The 15,703-nt window shown below is 45.5% G+C and overlaps 1 protein-coding gene across 2 annotated transcripts in view; it reads right to left on the minus strand.

Annotated features, from left to right (window-relative positions):
* Nucleotides 1–4,043: 4,043 nt before the first annotated feature.
* Nucleotides 4,044–15,703, minus strand: part of SLC15A2 (solute carrier family 15 member 2) — a 59,813-nt gene continuing 48,153 nt past the window's right edge. For both annotated transcript variants that reach the window (XM_030580773.1, XM_030580772.1), the window contains 5 exons: nucleotides 14,011–14,121; nucleotides 12,458–12,551; nucleotides 7,934–8,080; nucleotides 6,064–6,168; nucleotides 4,044–5,015 (listed from right to left, as the gene is read on the minus strand). In XM_030580773.1, coding sequence (XP_030436633.1) covers nucleotides 4,839–5,015; nucleotides 6,064–6,168; nucleotides 7,934–8,080; nucleotides 12,458–12,551; nucleotides 14,011–14,121 — 634 coding nt within the window. In that variant the 3' untranslated portion in view covers nucleotides 4,044–4,838. The remainder of the gene's footprint in view (nucleotides 5,016–6,063; nucleotides 6,169–7,933; nucleotides 8,081–12,457; nucleotides 12,552–14,010; nucleotides 14,122–15,703) is intronic.

The raw sequence follows: 15,703 nt of genomic DNA on the forward strand, positions 1-15,703 counted from the left end.
ACAGCATCATAGCAGAGCACTTCAGCAGCTGCTGAGCTGATTCTCAGTGTATCATGAAAAAGGATTAGGAAAGCAAGAAGACTGCCTTGAGGGGAAAGAACCAACAGAGTCATGGCAAGAGGAGAATAATATGAAAAGAAGCAAAGGGCATAATCCTGAACTGGGCTCTGAAGAGTGGGCTGGGTGACCTAATAGATGGTCTTGTATATCCTTTACTCCCCAGTGAGATGTAGCTTCCTCTGGGGTGGAACCCAGCAGTTGTTCAACAGCACACAGAACATTAGCCAAAACATATACAGAACCATTGCAACTATGCAATGGTTTAGGACAGGAACTGAAGGCAAACATCATACCCAACTGAAACTGCAGAAGAAATGCAGGGAAGCAGAATGCAATTATCTGGAAACTAAGTAATTTGGTCATCTCTCATGAAAAGTGCCATGGGATTGGCAGGCCCTGATTCTGGACAGCATCCCTATTTAACACAGCTCTTAAGCATATCAAAGTTAAGCATGTGCCTAAGGGCTGTCCAGAATAGGACTGGAATTAAGCATGTGTTTTCAGTGCTTTCTTGAATTAGGGCCACAATGACCACATACGATCAAGGCCTGACTTCTGCATCATTTGAAAGATGAAAGTCTTTTTAAAAGTCTATTCACTATAAATCTGCCTCATCTGCAATTATTTTAAGAAAATGTGCTGAGAGCACTGTTACAGCTAAAAAGCCGTGATACGCCCTTGCCAAATGAGACAGCACACGGAAAGAGTCTGGGTAAATGGGGGGGCACAGATGAGGGAGGGCACCTCCCTGGCAGTTTTGCTAGACCAATAATTATGAGCTTCTTTCTGGCCAGAGCAACAAATCTCATCCTTATACAAACTAGAAAAATTGGAGAATTATATCACAGTTCTGCTAAAATAGCTATTTCCAGAATCTGGTGCTGAGGAACAAAAGAGAAGACACACCTTTGATGAAGTTAAAAAGAGAGCAAAGTGAGCAAAATAAATCACTGATGCAGTATTCTGCCTTGCTAGGCTGAAAACTGAATAGGATAATAAAGTATCCTTGTTTAACCCTCCGCAGGATGCCTGGAATTTTACAGAAATTGCTGCAACATTTCTCCCCTTGGGGAACAACTGAAGCCTAGGATGGGATGTTTCAAAACAGCTATATCCTAACCTGAAATCGCAAAGGTATAATGTAATACCAAATGCCCGGTAAGGTTTTATTACTTTAGCAAGGAGTCTGGATCTATGGATTAAAACATAATCAGTTCTTTAATTGTAGCTTATTAAAATAGTTCATGAGTCTGCAAAGCCCACTATAAACTCTGTACATGAGACAAATTAGACTAGTGGTTCTCAACTTTTTTTTGGACCAGGACTCATTTGTAAACATTGATGGCCAGTCCCAATGCAGTAAATAGCGTAAGTAGAAAATACGCAAGTATTTTGGCCCCCAAATATTTATTACTCTCTACACGGCACCATAAATCCCTCCCGCCTGCACCCAGCCTTAGCCCTGTCACGGACCCTGCAATGGCTGTAGCCTCCCCCTTTATTCCTCACCCATTGCTTGGTGCTCTGTGCAGCCTCTCCAGGAGCATGGTACCTGCCTGCAGAGGAGCGCAGTCCTGGAGCCTCTACCTCTGCCCCCTGTTGCCCCCAGCACTCTGCAGGGCGCTGTGCCCAGCTGCCCAACTGTGCCAACTTCTCAGGAAAGGCCTAATGCGGCATGCTCTGCCCCTGGTCCTAAGCGAGCCCTATGGCACTACCAGCAGAGCCAAAATGTGCACAGCCAGCCCCTGCCTCACTGCAGGTGCCCAGTGCACTGGACAAGTTTGCATGGGCACACGCAGAGCGCCGCAGGGCCCAGACACTTGCAGAATGCCAGGTGCACTGGCTGTAAGAGCATCCACTGGGGACTCTCACCTTCTCCCAGCTCCCCTTGGACTCCAGTCCCCCAGGATTCCAGTATCTGCCACTGCTTTGTGAGGCAGGAATAATCCCCCTTTCTCTCCCACTGTGTTTACCAGTTGCCCCAGGTCAGGAAGGGGCTGCTCAGGAGCATTTTCCCTCTCGGAGCTGCTGCAGCCCAGGGCTGGGTGATGAAGGTGGGGTGCTGACAGTTACTGGGGCTGGGTAGGAGACCCATGAAGCTCCCTCCTGCCAGACTGCACTTGCTTTCCTTGCCTGCAGATCTCCATCTCCTGCTCTCACACCTGCCTCCCCTCACGGGTGTCGCCACATGTCCTTTGGGTTGCTAACTTTCTAATTGCTGAAAACCAAACACCCTTGCCATGCCCCCTGCCCTTCCTCTTCCCTCAAGGTCCCATCCCAGCCCCGCCTCTTCCCCTGAGGTCCTGCCCCCCGCTCACTCCTTTCTCTCCATCGCTCGCTATCCCACCCCCAGCCCGCTCACTCTCCTCTCTCCCGGGACTTACCTGCTGCCTGCAGAGCCAGACTGGGAGGAGCTGACACAGAGCCTGCCCACTTGCCCAATTGGGCCATAGCAGGGTGTGGGGGGGTTGGTCCTCAGAGCAAGGGGCCAGGGGTTGGAAAGGGGTCAGTTCCCGTAGCGAGGGGCCAGGGCCAGAGCAATCAGGGCACAGCAGGAGGGGGCAGATAGGATGCTACCCAAGGCAGCGGCACCTACTTCTCGGAGCCCGGTCCAGAAGCCAGCCACTGCTCTCTGTCAGGTGTCAGCAGCTGAGCACAGAGCAGCCCTTCCACGTGGCTCCAGGCACAGATCTTGCTCTTCCCGCCTCTCCAGTGGTGGAGGCTGGTCACTGTGGCCAACCAGACTTTAGTATCCAGTCAGCTGTGTTGACCGGACGCTGCCAGATTCCCTTTTCGACCGGACACCCGGCAATCCTACATATCCTCTGAGTAGCAAGCCGCTTGCAAGGCAGCTGGGCACTAGCAGAGGCCATCATGTGTTGGGGTGGTGCCAAATTGGTGTGGTCATACTGAATGAAAGGTGTGAGAACATGACTTGACATGACTGAACTGCGAAAGAGGATTCTGGGAGCAGAATCCTTCTCTTAGCATCAGGCAGATGGCAGAGGTGAAACTGACTGCCTCCATGCTGCGTGTATGATCAACACTGATCTTTGATTCAGCAAATATGTCCACTTGAAAACAAACAACACGTGTAGAACATCCGGAGTGGAGCATGGGCTCACCAGGGCACCTTGACCCTGTTGAAGGACATCATGCACGGGGCTGAAGTGAATTACTGATAAGGGAGTGAATGTGGGATAATGTTCAGTTGGCACCACACTGAAGTATCCTCCTAAAAATACTAATTAGGTAAAAATTAGTAACCACACACCCACTGGGCATGCTTTTAAGACATGTGACTCCTTTGAGGAAAAAGAGTATAAAAATCAAGCAAATTAAATTACTGTTGGGATTCCTTAATTAACACTTAAAGAAGCAATGCTGCTAGATAGAGTAGCCAAAACTCTGCTCCATGGGCTCGAGTAGTATTGTGACCAGAGGGGTGTCAAGGCAGCCAAGCCCTTGCCTTGAGGGAATCCGAGACAGACCAGAGGGCTGAGAAGAACAGACCTGGAAGGAAGAAGCCATCCATAAAATTTGTAACCACCTTCTCTGTTTGCCAAGCAGGATCTGCATGAAGCTAGTGCAGGGCCTGTTTGTGTATGTTTGTGAAAGAGACTCGTTAAGGGGAATGTCTAGCTCTGAATGTCTAACATAGGAGTTATGTGCTTGATCTAACCCTTTACCGCTTGTGTAATTCCTTCTCAATAAACTGCTGTGCATTGAAAAGAATAACTGTGGACCTTTCTCACTGGTATGACAGTAATCTGCTCCACCGCGGCAACACTCCATTTCAGTGGTAGTAGCGCCTCCTGTTGTCAACACCATGCACATGGCAGAAATAGGCGGCTGGGCCAATAGTGTCTACCACATCCCTTCCGGAGGCAGTCAGCTGTGGGGGCTGAGGTGGAAGAAAGCTGTTCCCCAGTGCACTCTTTCCCATAACTCTTTGCATCCGATTGGCTAATGGGTGGCACCCGCATGTTCAAATAACTTTATTAGTATGCACAGCATTAACATACGGCGAAGCACAAGAGCCATCTATTTTAATTGTATGCAAAATATCATCTATTTTTAAAGTTTCATACATTCTAGGTTGTGACCCATGGGTTGAGAAACGCTGGATGGGACAGACAGATGGCAGTGTGCACATCTTGTAGGGTAGTTTTTGAGGGACATTTTGTCCTGCAACATTTCATTGCCCGTTATTACATGTGGATCTGGAGGTAGAAACCATAAATCAAGACCCCTAGTAATATGTAACAATGGAAGCAAAATGCCCAGAAAAAAAATCACATGATGAAATCTTCCATGATTATACATAACTCTTCCCAACCTTACTGATGACACGGAAACCTCCTACCAATCATTCCACCAAATTGTTCTTCAGTAAATTCCATCCTGTTCTTCCAAATACTTACATAAATCAGCGGTGTTGTCTCAAAGTCCAGTGTACAGGCTTCCCTCTGCTGCTAAATATATATTTAAAGCCAAGTCACAGAAAATAATTTCCTGGCTATAAAGGGTGGGCAGATTTAAAATTACATTGTATTTATTTGTAATAGTGCCTTTAATACTAGGGGAGCTTTCCCAGGCAGTTTTATACAAATTTTCAGACCCCTTGTTTGGGGAAAAGGGGAATTTTTTTCAACTTAGCAGAAAGATACATTTTGAGTGAGAGGCCAGAATGCAAAAAACCCCATCCCCGTTCCCAAACCTCCTTCGTCTTAATGTGCTCTGTTTAAAAAAAGCAACCAGCCCAACCCACAGTCACGTTATAGCTTTGTTTTCTGGGGAACGAGGCTAATCACGTTTCCGTTACTGGGCATCTCTTTCTCGTCTTCTTTTTTTGTTAGGTCTTCGGGATCCACGCTAATGTAGAAATATCCCATGATGGAGAAAATGATACACACGGCAAAGAGGAGGCAAGCGAACAAGACAAACTCAGCCCACTGGAGAAGAAGAAGAACAACTCTGAGGACTCTGTACCTAACACGAAGGGCATCACACTTCATTTTAAAGTGGCTCCTTAAAAACAGTACCTTGACTTCCAGGAGTGCTCATGGTGGAAGTCATGAGTGACTTTTCTTGTAAGCCACTTAGAAGTCTGCCTTACATATACCATGCTAATTATAAACAGATGGATTATAGATCAAACTAATTGGACCAATCAAATTAGTTTAATTAGGGCTTCTCCTCAGAATCCACTCTGAGTGTGCCCTATCTGCTTCCCCCCTTTTCAATGAATGGGAATACACTCTAACAGCTTATGGGCTAGGCAAAAATCTATTCTGTTCCTGTGTATTTGAATTTAGTGTTAAATTTTAACTTAAATCAACCCCAGCCAGAACCTTTTCTGCAAGCCCTCCGAGAATACGGACAGTCTGCAGAAAACCATATCCAAATCCAACCCTGACTGATTCAGACCAACAGGGACAGCTACCCCTTGGGGACTAATGGAGCTCAGCCTGACCAATAATGACACAGATGTGTTGTGTGACGAGTGTTCTGAAGGTTGCAGTACCCTTTGCTACCACTAGAGATCTCCTGGTGGAGCTAGAGACAGCTGCACAAACCCGAGAGGCTGCAGGATGCTTGGCTGCCTCCAGTGGAGTACAGGCAGCCAAGGCAAAAGACAGGGATTAACAGACTTCTGGGAGGCTACTGCAGCTCAGGCCCACAGAGGCAGGGTATATACAACATTCCGCACAGCTCCCTGCTGCCTCTGCTCCAGCAACACCGCTTGATCTGAGCACCAGCCGCTACTGAACAATTAAATAACAGTGCAGCCTCAGCCCGTCTCCAATTTGAACTGCCTGATTTGCGGGGGTGCAGAGAACCCCTTGCTCCCGCTGCGGCCAATGAGGCTGCTGAGTGCTTGGAAAGAAAATAATTGGGCCCTAAATCTACCAAATGCTTTGCTAGCAGAGAGCCGGTCTTAGGATTCTGCCAATGTCATGACCTCGGTTCGAACGCGGTCAGTAACATTCAAAGTCATACCTGCTCCAGCAGCGCTGCTTGGGCAACAATGAGCACAATGACATTTCCAAAGGCCACGGTGAGCAGCCAGCCTGCCTGGAGCACTGATTTCATGCTGACGGGAGCCTGAAAATAACAATGCAAAGGCCTGATAAGTGGGTTTTCTTGGTTTTCGTGTTCAGCTGCTTTCCTTCCCTGTTATTTCCTGGCTTACAGGTGTGTGGAGGGGTGGGTGCTCTACAGAGAGAAACAGGACTGAGGTGGGAGGAATTTTCTTCTCTACCATGGCCACTTTCTGCCTGGCCCATGGCTGCAAGGTGATTACCAAGGGGCTGCACACTTAATTGTCCCCCATTCCTCCAAGCAGAGCCACACCTCTGGTCTAACACAGCGCCTGGGTCACGAGCACAGGGGCTTTCCAGGATGTGTGTAGACTGGGTCCAGGATGGGGTGTGTCAGGATAAAGGAGACATGTCTGGGACAGACCTGTGCCCCTGCTAGCGCCACTGCTGCAAGCCCCATAGAGTCATACATTTTAAGGCCAGAAATGATCATCTAGTCTGACCCCCTGCATAGCACAGGCCAGCCATAGAATTCAACCCAATCAATTCAACCGCTCTAGCCCAATACCTTGTGGTTGGGTCAGAGCTGAAAGAGACCCAGTCATGACTAAAAGTCTCCCAACTGATGGAGAATTTACCACATCCCTTCATAAACTGTCCCAATGGTTAATTATCTTCACAGTTAAAAATGTGTACCATATTCCCAGTGTAACTTTGTCTAACTTCAACATCCAGATGAATGGATCTTGTTATGCCCTTTTCTGCTAGATTAGCTCTCTGGTAGCAGATACCTTCTCTCCATATAAGCACCTATTGACCATGCTCAAGTCTCCTCTTGCCTTCTCTTCACTAAGCTTCTCTGAGTTCCTTTAGTCTCTCATTGCAAGACAAGTTTTCTTGTAGCTTTTTCTTGAACCCTCTTAAAATTTACAACACCCTTTTTAATTTGGAGACACTAAACCTGGGCTCCAATGCTGTACACAGAGCCTAGGGTAGGTATATCTTCTTACTCCTCCTCAGTATTTCACTATTTCTACATCCAAGGACCACCCCCATTTCTCTAGTGAGAATCCAACTGAAAATATAGGAAAGAGTTAAATAGTAAGCTTTTAGAGCCCAAATTTCCCTTGCATTACACCTGTGTAACCCCAATAATGGCATGAGGTGTGCACAGCTGTAAATGCAGTGGGCTTACATATGAGTAGCAGCAAGGGATCATTTGACTTCTAGATAACAGGTCAAATTATCTGCTGGTGTCCATTGGAGTCAATAGAGCTGCACCAACTTGCACTAGCAGTGAATAGAGTCATTCATGTTACATTTTGGCTGCTGTCTCTATAAAATATGCACCAAAATGAGAAGAAGAAAATCATCTTGGGGGAAACTGATGCTATGGCATTTGGGTCCTTCCCCTTGAAAAGTGACTGACCCAAATTCTGCTTGTTGTTTCAGTCCTGACTTGATGGGAGGTTGCCTGAGTATAGTTTAGAGCAGAATTTGGACCATCTACATTAACCATTTCCCCAAGTCTGCCTCACAATCCCAATTTCTTATAACTGCAATCAAGTAATATTTTGCCTTCCTAAAGCATTCTTCTTCCAAGGGTCTCAAGGCACTTTCAACACTTAACTGAATTTAGCTTCACACCCCTTCTGTGAGATAGACACATCACTATCCCCACTTTAAACTGAAGCACAGAGATGTTACCACTAAGTGTCATGCCCAAGGCCCTGTTACAACTCAGTGGCAAAGGCAGGAATAGAAGAAGAAAAAAAAGAGTCAAGACTAATGGATTCTAAACTACAAACCATCAATTCCAAGTGCAATACCTGAGAATAAGAGAATGCTAATCCCGTAATGGAGAACATCACTTCCCCGGCTGATATTAACAGGTACTGTGGCAATTGCCAAGCAATATGGACATTGTTGGCCATGATATCTTCTGTCTTCCATGCTTCAATCGTGTTTGCAGAAGTCTAAGTGAGAAAATAAAAAGTCACATTGATTAGCTGCTGAAGTGTGAGATCTATATTACGTTGGCTTCCATGCAGAATTTACCAAAAACGGGTTTTCCTTTAAAGATTGACGCAAAATCCTGCCCTTGAACTCACTAGGTGGATCTGAACTGTGCTCTTCCTCTCTACTAGCAAAATTCTGGGCAAGTCAGGAGTGCAAGATACTGGAATCACAATCCGCTGCACAGATCCAAGAGAGGATTATTGTTCTAAACCTCTGCCAGACGGACCCATATGGTTTATTGTAAATTCATTTACAATGCTTTTATTTTATTTTCCTAGATTTCAGTAAAATCTGCTCCAATTCAGAGAGAGAAAAATCTGAGTGGTAGCCAAGAAAACACTGGGCTACATTGACTTAAAGTCAACAGCAAACTCTGCTTTCAGGAAGGATATTATGTAGAACAGAAACCTGCAGAAGATGCACTTAATCACCCTAAAGGGAGGCAAATCGAGAGAGTGTATTTAGAAGGCTGAAAGGGGGGAGAAGAATTTCTGTGCTCACTAGACCCCAAAGAAATATCACTAACCCCTTAAAATAACTGGAGATTGATGAAAGCCAGATGGAGACACCGTCTCTAGCGATTTACATCTTACAGTTCAACCGTGCTAACATGCCATACATGGCGTGTAGTTCATTTATTTATGCAGCACCCATCACAGGGGATCTGAGTGCTGTACAATTCATAGTAATAATTAGAACTGAGCTGGGCCTAGAGAGAAATGGCCACTGAGTCTACAGAAAAAAAACTTTTGCCCAGAGGGGAAGAGATGGTAAAATGGAGAGGTCAGGAAGGTCAAAGATGACCTCAGACAGATGGGAAGGCCTTGCATGGAGCCTTAAGAGACAGCCACAGCAGGACTGTGGTCAGCGATAGAGTCTGATAGATGGAGCCCCTGAACTGAGCATCCCCTGCCCCATCCCTGTCCGCTTGGAGACAGAGCAATAGAGATGAACGTGGACAGCCCAGAAAGGACAACGTATGAGTGACGATCATTCAAGTACCTTGGACAACAATTCTTGAGGGCCTCGTATACCACGAGCACAACCATGAGCTGAATCCATTGTCCAACCTGGTACTCCTGCAAGGTGTTACTCATTCCCTCATTCTGATAGGAAGGAGCAAACAGTGGGGCCAGATTCCAAAGCCTCCACTTGGTCATAACTCAAGCTAAACTCCTTTTTGAAGAAACTGAGTGAGAATGTCAGGCTTTGTCCCAATTGGTTAGGTCATGACTGGCCATCCCTCCAGCCACCTGTGGCTTCCCTCAATACCAATCTACTTGAAGAGCTGCTGAAATTCTTGGGGCTAGTTCGTTATTTTTATGCATTAGTACAATATTGGCCAATCACTGTGGGGATAAACAAAAGTGAAATGAACATCCTTGATTTTCAATGTCCAAGCTGAAGGAAATGCTGCAAACAAAAATATAAATAAGGAAAGAGCATAAACAAGCAAAGGGCTTGGGAGACTCTTGCATTTTTAGTATTAAAGGGGGTGGTCTTAATAACGTAGGTCAAGAACTCTTTGTTTATAGCACATGGCTTTTGTGTTAGTGGCCCCTTACTGATGGAGGGCAAAAATAGGAAGTAAACAAAAAATTGCCACATTGATTTATGTTCTGTGCCATAGGCTTGTGGGAATACATGGAAACAATTGGTCTTTGTGTGCAAAGGGGTGCAATCTCTTTTGACAAATAAGAAAGCCCCTAAATGCACATTTTAAAAATAAAAGTAAGTGTGTGGGAGGGGCTAGGGCTCCCCTGAGTCCTCACCAGCCCCCACTTCAAGTTGTTTATGTCCCCTCTACCTCCATTCATAGAATAGAAGGGGTTCTCTAAGCAAAACAAACAAACCAACAACAACAACAGAAAAGACTTTTTCTCAGGGGAAGGATCACTTGATGATCACCTGTTCTGTTCATTCCCTCTTGGGCACCTGGCATTGGCCGCACATGTCGGAACACAGGACACTGGGCTAGATGGACCTTTGGTCTGATCCAGTATGGTCATTCTTATACTCTCTTTGCCTTATGAGATGGGAATCCAGATGAAAGCAGAGGAAGGCACAGGTGGCAGTCTTAGGCAGTCTTTCACAAGTCAGCCCTTTGGGCTTGGGCTTTCAGCAGGTCTATTGCCTTTAATTAAAGTCTACATCCAGCCCCTCCTCTTGGGGCATTCTGCTCTACAGCTGGTCCATGCAGTTCCAGGAACGGTGAGACCAGCACCTGTGTTCCTCTTGGCTGATCTCTCTCCGTGGTCAGTAGTCTCTGACTGTTCAGCGCCCCCTTCCTGTGGCAGGTTTTTCCTTTTTAAACTCCCCCCTCCTCTCCCCTGCAGGCAGAGCTAGCTTTACAGGTATGTGCACCTCATTAGTGCTGAACAAGCCCAGAAGAGTTCACGAGTCTCCTCTCCACCGGAGGGGGGCGGGCGGCCCCTGCACAGTACGGCTAATTTCAGTTCAGTAGCCTCAGTCTAGGAAGAGCACCATCTACTCTAAAAATAATGGGCTGGGCCTGAGCTAATGCTAGCCAGTGTCCCTCCATTCAAGTCAATACAGCTGCACCAGTTTACACAGCTGATGATCTGGTCCAATATATCATAATAAATCTATGTCTGCTTAGGGCTACACAGATGTTACTCTTCTGTGTAGCACTGACAATAGGAATAGAATCCAAATTCTCGTGCCTCCAAAACACGGACTTCTACCATTTAAAATGAAGGAGAAACACCATTAGCGTCAGGGTCTATGATACATAGCTGAATCTGAGCAGTCCTGATTCCATCCAGCAGAGGGCAGCATTATGCATATATCTGAGTCAGCTCATTCCAACGTGATTATTTACACTATAAAACGATTTTACTTAATCACACTACTGATAACATGAGTTGCAGAGATAAGAAAAACATCCCTTTGCAGAGGATAAACAAATTGGCCAAGATCCATTTGCTGATTTGTAGAACCGGACTGAGGTTGTTAAGGTAACCAAAATTGTAAAAGTTATCTGAGCAAAAAGATACCTTGCAAATGATGCTGCTTATTGTGGCAAATGCAGATAGGAGGCACTTGGCATATCAAAGATTAATGCATAAACTTTGGAATGCTTGGAGTTCAGAGACAGACTTAAGAGTATATTCTCAAGGACTGGGTGAGTGTGATTCCTGATAGCATTTATAGGTTAGCTACATAAATCCCTGTTCATAAAGATGACAGCGTATGTCTATTCCCTCTAGAATTCTACACCCCGTTCTAGCCACGGCTGGTTATTTTGTGGTTGCAGTTTTTTCTTTAGATCGTTGGGCTTTCCAGACATGGACAGATCCTATTAATTATCCAAAAGGGAGACTTTATTATCAGGGAGTAGTTAACGGCACTTTGCTATCCGAATCACAAGACTGTGGTCAGAGACAGAGAGGACAGCTGAGCAGTGTTTTCCTGTCAGACCTGGTTTATCTGTATGGCTGTGCACTGGAAAGGCTTAAATAGTAACTGATCTCATCACATTTATATACTTAGCCTTTGCCAACCAGAACAGAACAGAAGATTTGAGCAAGGGCATCAGTTAAAAGGATTTGACCGTACATGGCTCAGAAGGTGCTCAAACCCCATCAAGGGGTGTTTTATTCATGAAACTCTTCCTTTCCATTGCTCTAAACCAGCTAAGAATAAAGGCTTTCCTTGGTAACAGCCCAAATTTACTACTTTGACCCCAAATGAGGACTGGAAGGACAGAGCAAGGTCTTTCCAATCTTACTCACCATTTTGCACCCTAACCCCATCTAAAATCCACAAAACATGTCATATTGGTACCTAGAAATTGGTAGTTTAGGTCTGGGGACATGGTAGAACGTTTCTGCAAAGTGATGTGGGCAAGGGGTTTCCGTTAGGATAGTATTTCAGTGACCACATATAGACAAGACCAGAATGCCTCATTCAAAAGATGGTGTTTCCATCAGCACAGCAGCCCACTAGTACTTGCTGGGTCAGTATTAACTCAGTGCAAACAATGTTGCTTAGTGGAATTGCCAAGAGCAGTTCGTAGATCACATGGTTTTCCTTACAGGGTTCCCATCCAATGTACTTGCCAGGCCTTACCCCTTATCTGACAAGATGACAGCTTGTGGTGGGATGGCTGCAGGCTGCATTAATTCAGACGGGTGGGTACCAAAAATCTTCCTCAAGCTCCCATTGACCCACATGTAATTCATGCCTTTAAATGGCCACTCCCCCATTACTACCAGGGCAAAGGAACAGTTGCCAGTGGAAGAGCAAGAGCAGTGACAGATACGGGCTGAATGCAGCATGGAAACAATATGTTAAAATAAAAGTGTACTTACGTTAGTTATAACAATGGTGTACGATGCTCCGAAGTCAAGCAGGCCTAGATCCAGGGTGACTTCCGTAGCTTCAGTCTTGCATTGTACATTGTATCTTGATACAAGGACAAAGTACAGTATTTCCTGGTTAGTTTCATAGACAAAGAGCACAGAACAGAGCCATTAAAAATACTCCTGAAGTGGACTAGGGGGATTGACTAGCCTACAGTTGTAGTCATATAAATCTCCATGGGCTGCTCTAGAGTTTTTCCTATTGCTTTGAGTTCCCTTCCTTTTAGGACTACTTTGTGAGTATTGGTTAAATTCAGCTTATGGTACATTAAATTCCTGGCGTTTTTTAATGATTTCTGCTTCCATCTGGCACTGATCTCCTAATTTCCTAAGTTTATTTTTCTTCAGAATTAAATCCCGCTCCTTCAAGGTTTGTGGACCAGACACTTCAGAAGGGCCCATAGAGTCTTCAGCTCTCTTAAGAAAATGAGCTCTCCACCTCCACAATCTAGTTAACCATTTGCTTTCAAAAGAACAGGACTTGCCTTCAGATGTGTTCGTCTTGCTGTGGACAAGTGAGATTTCCATTCAGATGCATAGGGGCTGGATGCAGTTACCAGAGTGGCAGCTGAATCTCAGCAATAAAGTTCTTGGGCAGGGGTGCATAGGAAGGGGGGAGTTGTGCAAACTTCTTTTGAACCTAACAGGTGTTAGAGTGATGGGCACCTTAGAAATACCAGCGTATTCAGTTCAGACAGTGCTGCCAAACCTGAAGCCCAGCAGAGACAGGCTGAAATACCAGCGTGGCTTCTCCCAAGCCCCAGCCATATGAATGGCTATGGTGCTGACATCTCAGTGCTGATTATAGCTTGAGCCCCACAGAGAATCACGCTTGTTATCATCACTTCAGCAGGGGCACAGTGCAGCTCTCCCATAGTCCTGTTTAACAGATAACCATCCCTACAATTCCCCTGCCTCCAGCAAATCACACACCAGTTCTGGATGCCTTGCCCATTCTCTCCTCCGACATTTCCCAGACGACACGGAATAAGAATTTGGAGCAAGTGGGAGAAAGTCACACACTGTATTTTTGACACATTCCAAGGGGTTTGCTTGACTTGGCCCTTACAATAGCTAAAGTAAGATACTGGGCCAAACTGCTACATCTTTACTTGGGTAATGGAAATCCAGATTATGGATTTCAGAATTTGCCCCCTTCACTGTATCTTAATCATCTATCCCAAGCAGTAACAGCCTTGGAGAAAGAGCTAGTCTTGGCATTGACCAGATGCTGAATTAATCTGACTACAGATCACACAAAGGGACCTTGATCTGCTGGACACCCTGTGGCATAACAACTCTGCTTCCCTCCAAGTCTATCCGAATGGGACAAGACTCTTGTCCTGCTCTCTACTCGGCCGACGTGTCTGCTTTTACAAATGTAGTGAGCAAACTGGGAGATGGTGCTCAAGGACCTTCGTATCAGCCCGAGAGAAGCCCCACCTAGCCAGAGGGGGGAATGAAATCCAGATGTAGGCTTTAGCTGAGTTAAGGAATCTTACTTTCCCCTCTCTAACGTTGTGTATTTTGAAACACTGTAGTTCTTATTAACACTGATGATCTCCTCTCTGCCAATGGTGACGTTGACATCTTGGTCCAAAGCATTAATGAACCTGCAAGGAAGCCATATTTTATGATGGTGTCATATGAATCCGGAGAAATACAGCACCAGATATTTTACATGAGCCTCTCAATCTCTCCTAATGCACTTTTTACCTTTCAATTGTTATGGCCTGCCAGATACCAACATTTAAGCCTGGGCTGTTGCCCACCTATTCATTCTATGATTACTGGTTCCCACCCTCATATAATTTAACCCCTTATTTCCCCCAGAATTGACTGCCACTGCACCCCCTTCCTCCCCTATGAACTGACTGTTAGAACTCGCAGGCAATCTCTGCGGGGCCGCTCCATAAGATTTGACCTCTTCCAAGGAAACTAGGCCTTGCCTGCACAGTGTAGCTGTACTGGCAAGTCGACATGCAATTCATACTGGCAGTGCATTTGCCGGGATAGCTTATACCAGTTCCAAGTGAAATAAGTTTTACTAGCAAAAGGATTTTTTTTGCCAGTATAACTGTGTTTACACTAGTGTTTGTGCTTGCATTTTGATGTTGGTCAGGGGTGTGATTTTTTTTTTTTTTACGCTCCTAACAGACACGACTATTTCAGCAAAACATTTAAGTGCAGATCAGGCCTAAATATTGGAGCTGGTTATCATTTTTTTAAAACAATGTTTTTTTCATCTACATGGAAGTTTCTATAGAAATGTCTTTTTCGACACAACATTTTGAATTGTTCATTGAAAAATCAATGTTGTTTCAGTTGCCAAAAACTGAAAAAATTTAGGTGGTCAGGAGAAAAGTCTCAGTAAAAGCAAAAATGTTTGCCCAACCAGCTGAAATTTTTCAGTTGCCAAAAACTGGAAAAAAAAATTAAACTGTCTTATTGGCCAAAAAACAATCAAACCAAATGTTTTCAATGAAAACCCCAAAAATTTTGAAGAAAAGAACTCAAGGAAAACTGAAAACCTTTTTCATTTTGTCAGAATTTTCCCCAGGAAAATAAAAAACTTCCTGATCAGCTCTACTAAGCATGTCTCCCTGTGATGTTCAGTCACTACTGACAGTGGTTATGAAAGTGCTACTAGATTCAGCTAACCCATAAAGCAATGAATGATACATTCTACTGGGGCTGTGCACCAAGCTATCTGGCCATTAGTAACGTATGTCTTCAGCAGAGAGGTTCTTCCTCATACCTTCCTTCCAAGAGGGACTTGCACTGCAGAGTTTGAAATCAGTACCCTCTTGTACAGTACTCGGTGCTGCCTCTGCAGCAGCCTGGACACAAGGGACAGGCCAGGCAGGGCTGGCTCCAGTGTTTTTGCTGCCCCAAGTGGCAAAAAAACAAAAACAAAAACAAAAACAAAAACAAAAAAGCTGAGATTGGCGGCACTTTGGTGGCATCTCTACCGCTGCCGCTTCTTTGGCAACAATTCGGCGGCAGGTCCTTCCCTCCAAGAGGGACTGAAGGACCCGCTGCCGAATTGCCGCCGAAGAGCTGGACGTGCCACCCCTGTCTGTTGGCCGCCCCAAGCACCTGTTTGCTGCGCTGGTGCCTGGAGCTGGCCCTGAGGCCAGGGCAGGCCTGGGACTGGGCATTCTGGAGATGAGAGGAAGGAAGCAGGAGGAAAGG

This window comes from Gopherus evgoodei, chromosome 11, assembly GCF_007399415.2.
Source record: "Gopherus evgoodei ecotype Sinaloan lineage chromosome 11, rGopEvg1_v1.p, whole genome shotgun sequence".
In the NCBI taxonomy this organism is placed as follows: Eukaryota; Metazoa; Chordata; order Testudines; family Testudinidae; genus Gopherus; species Gopherus evgoodei.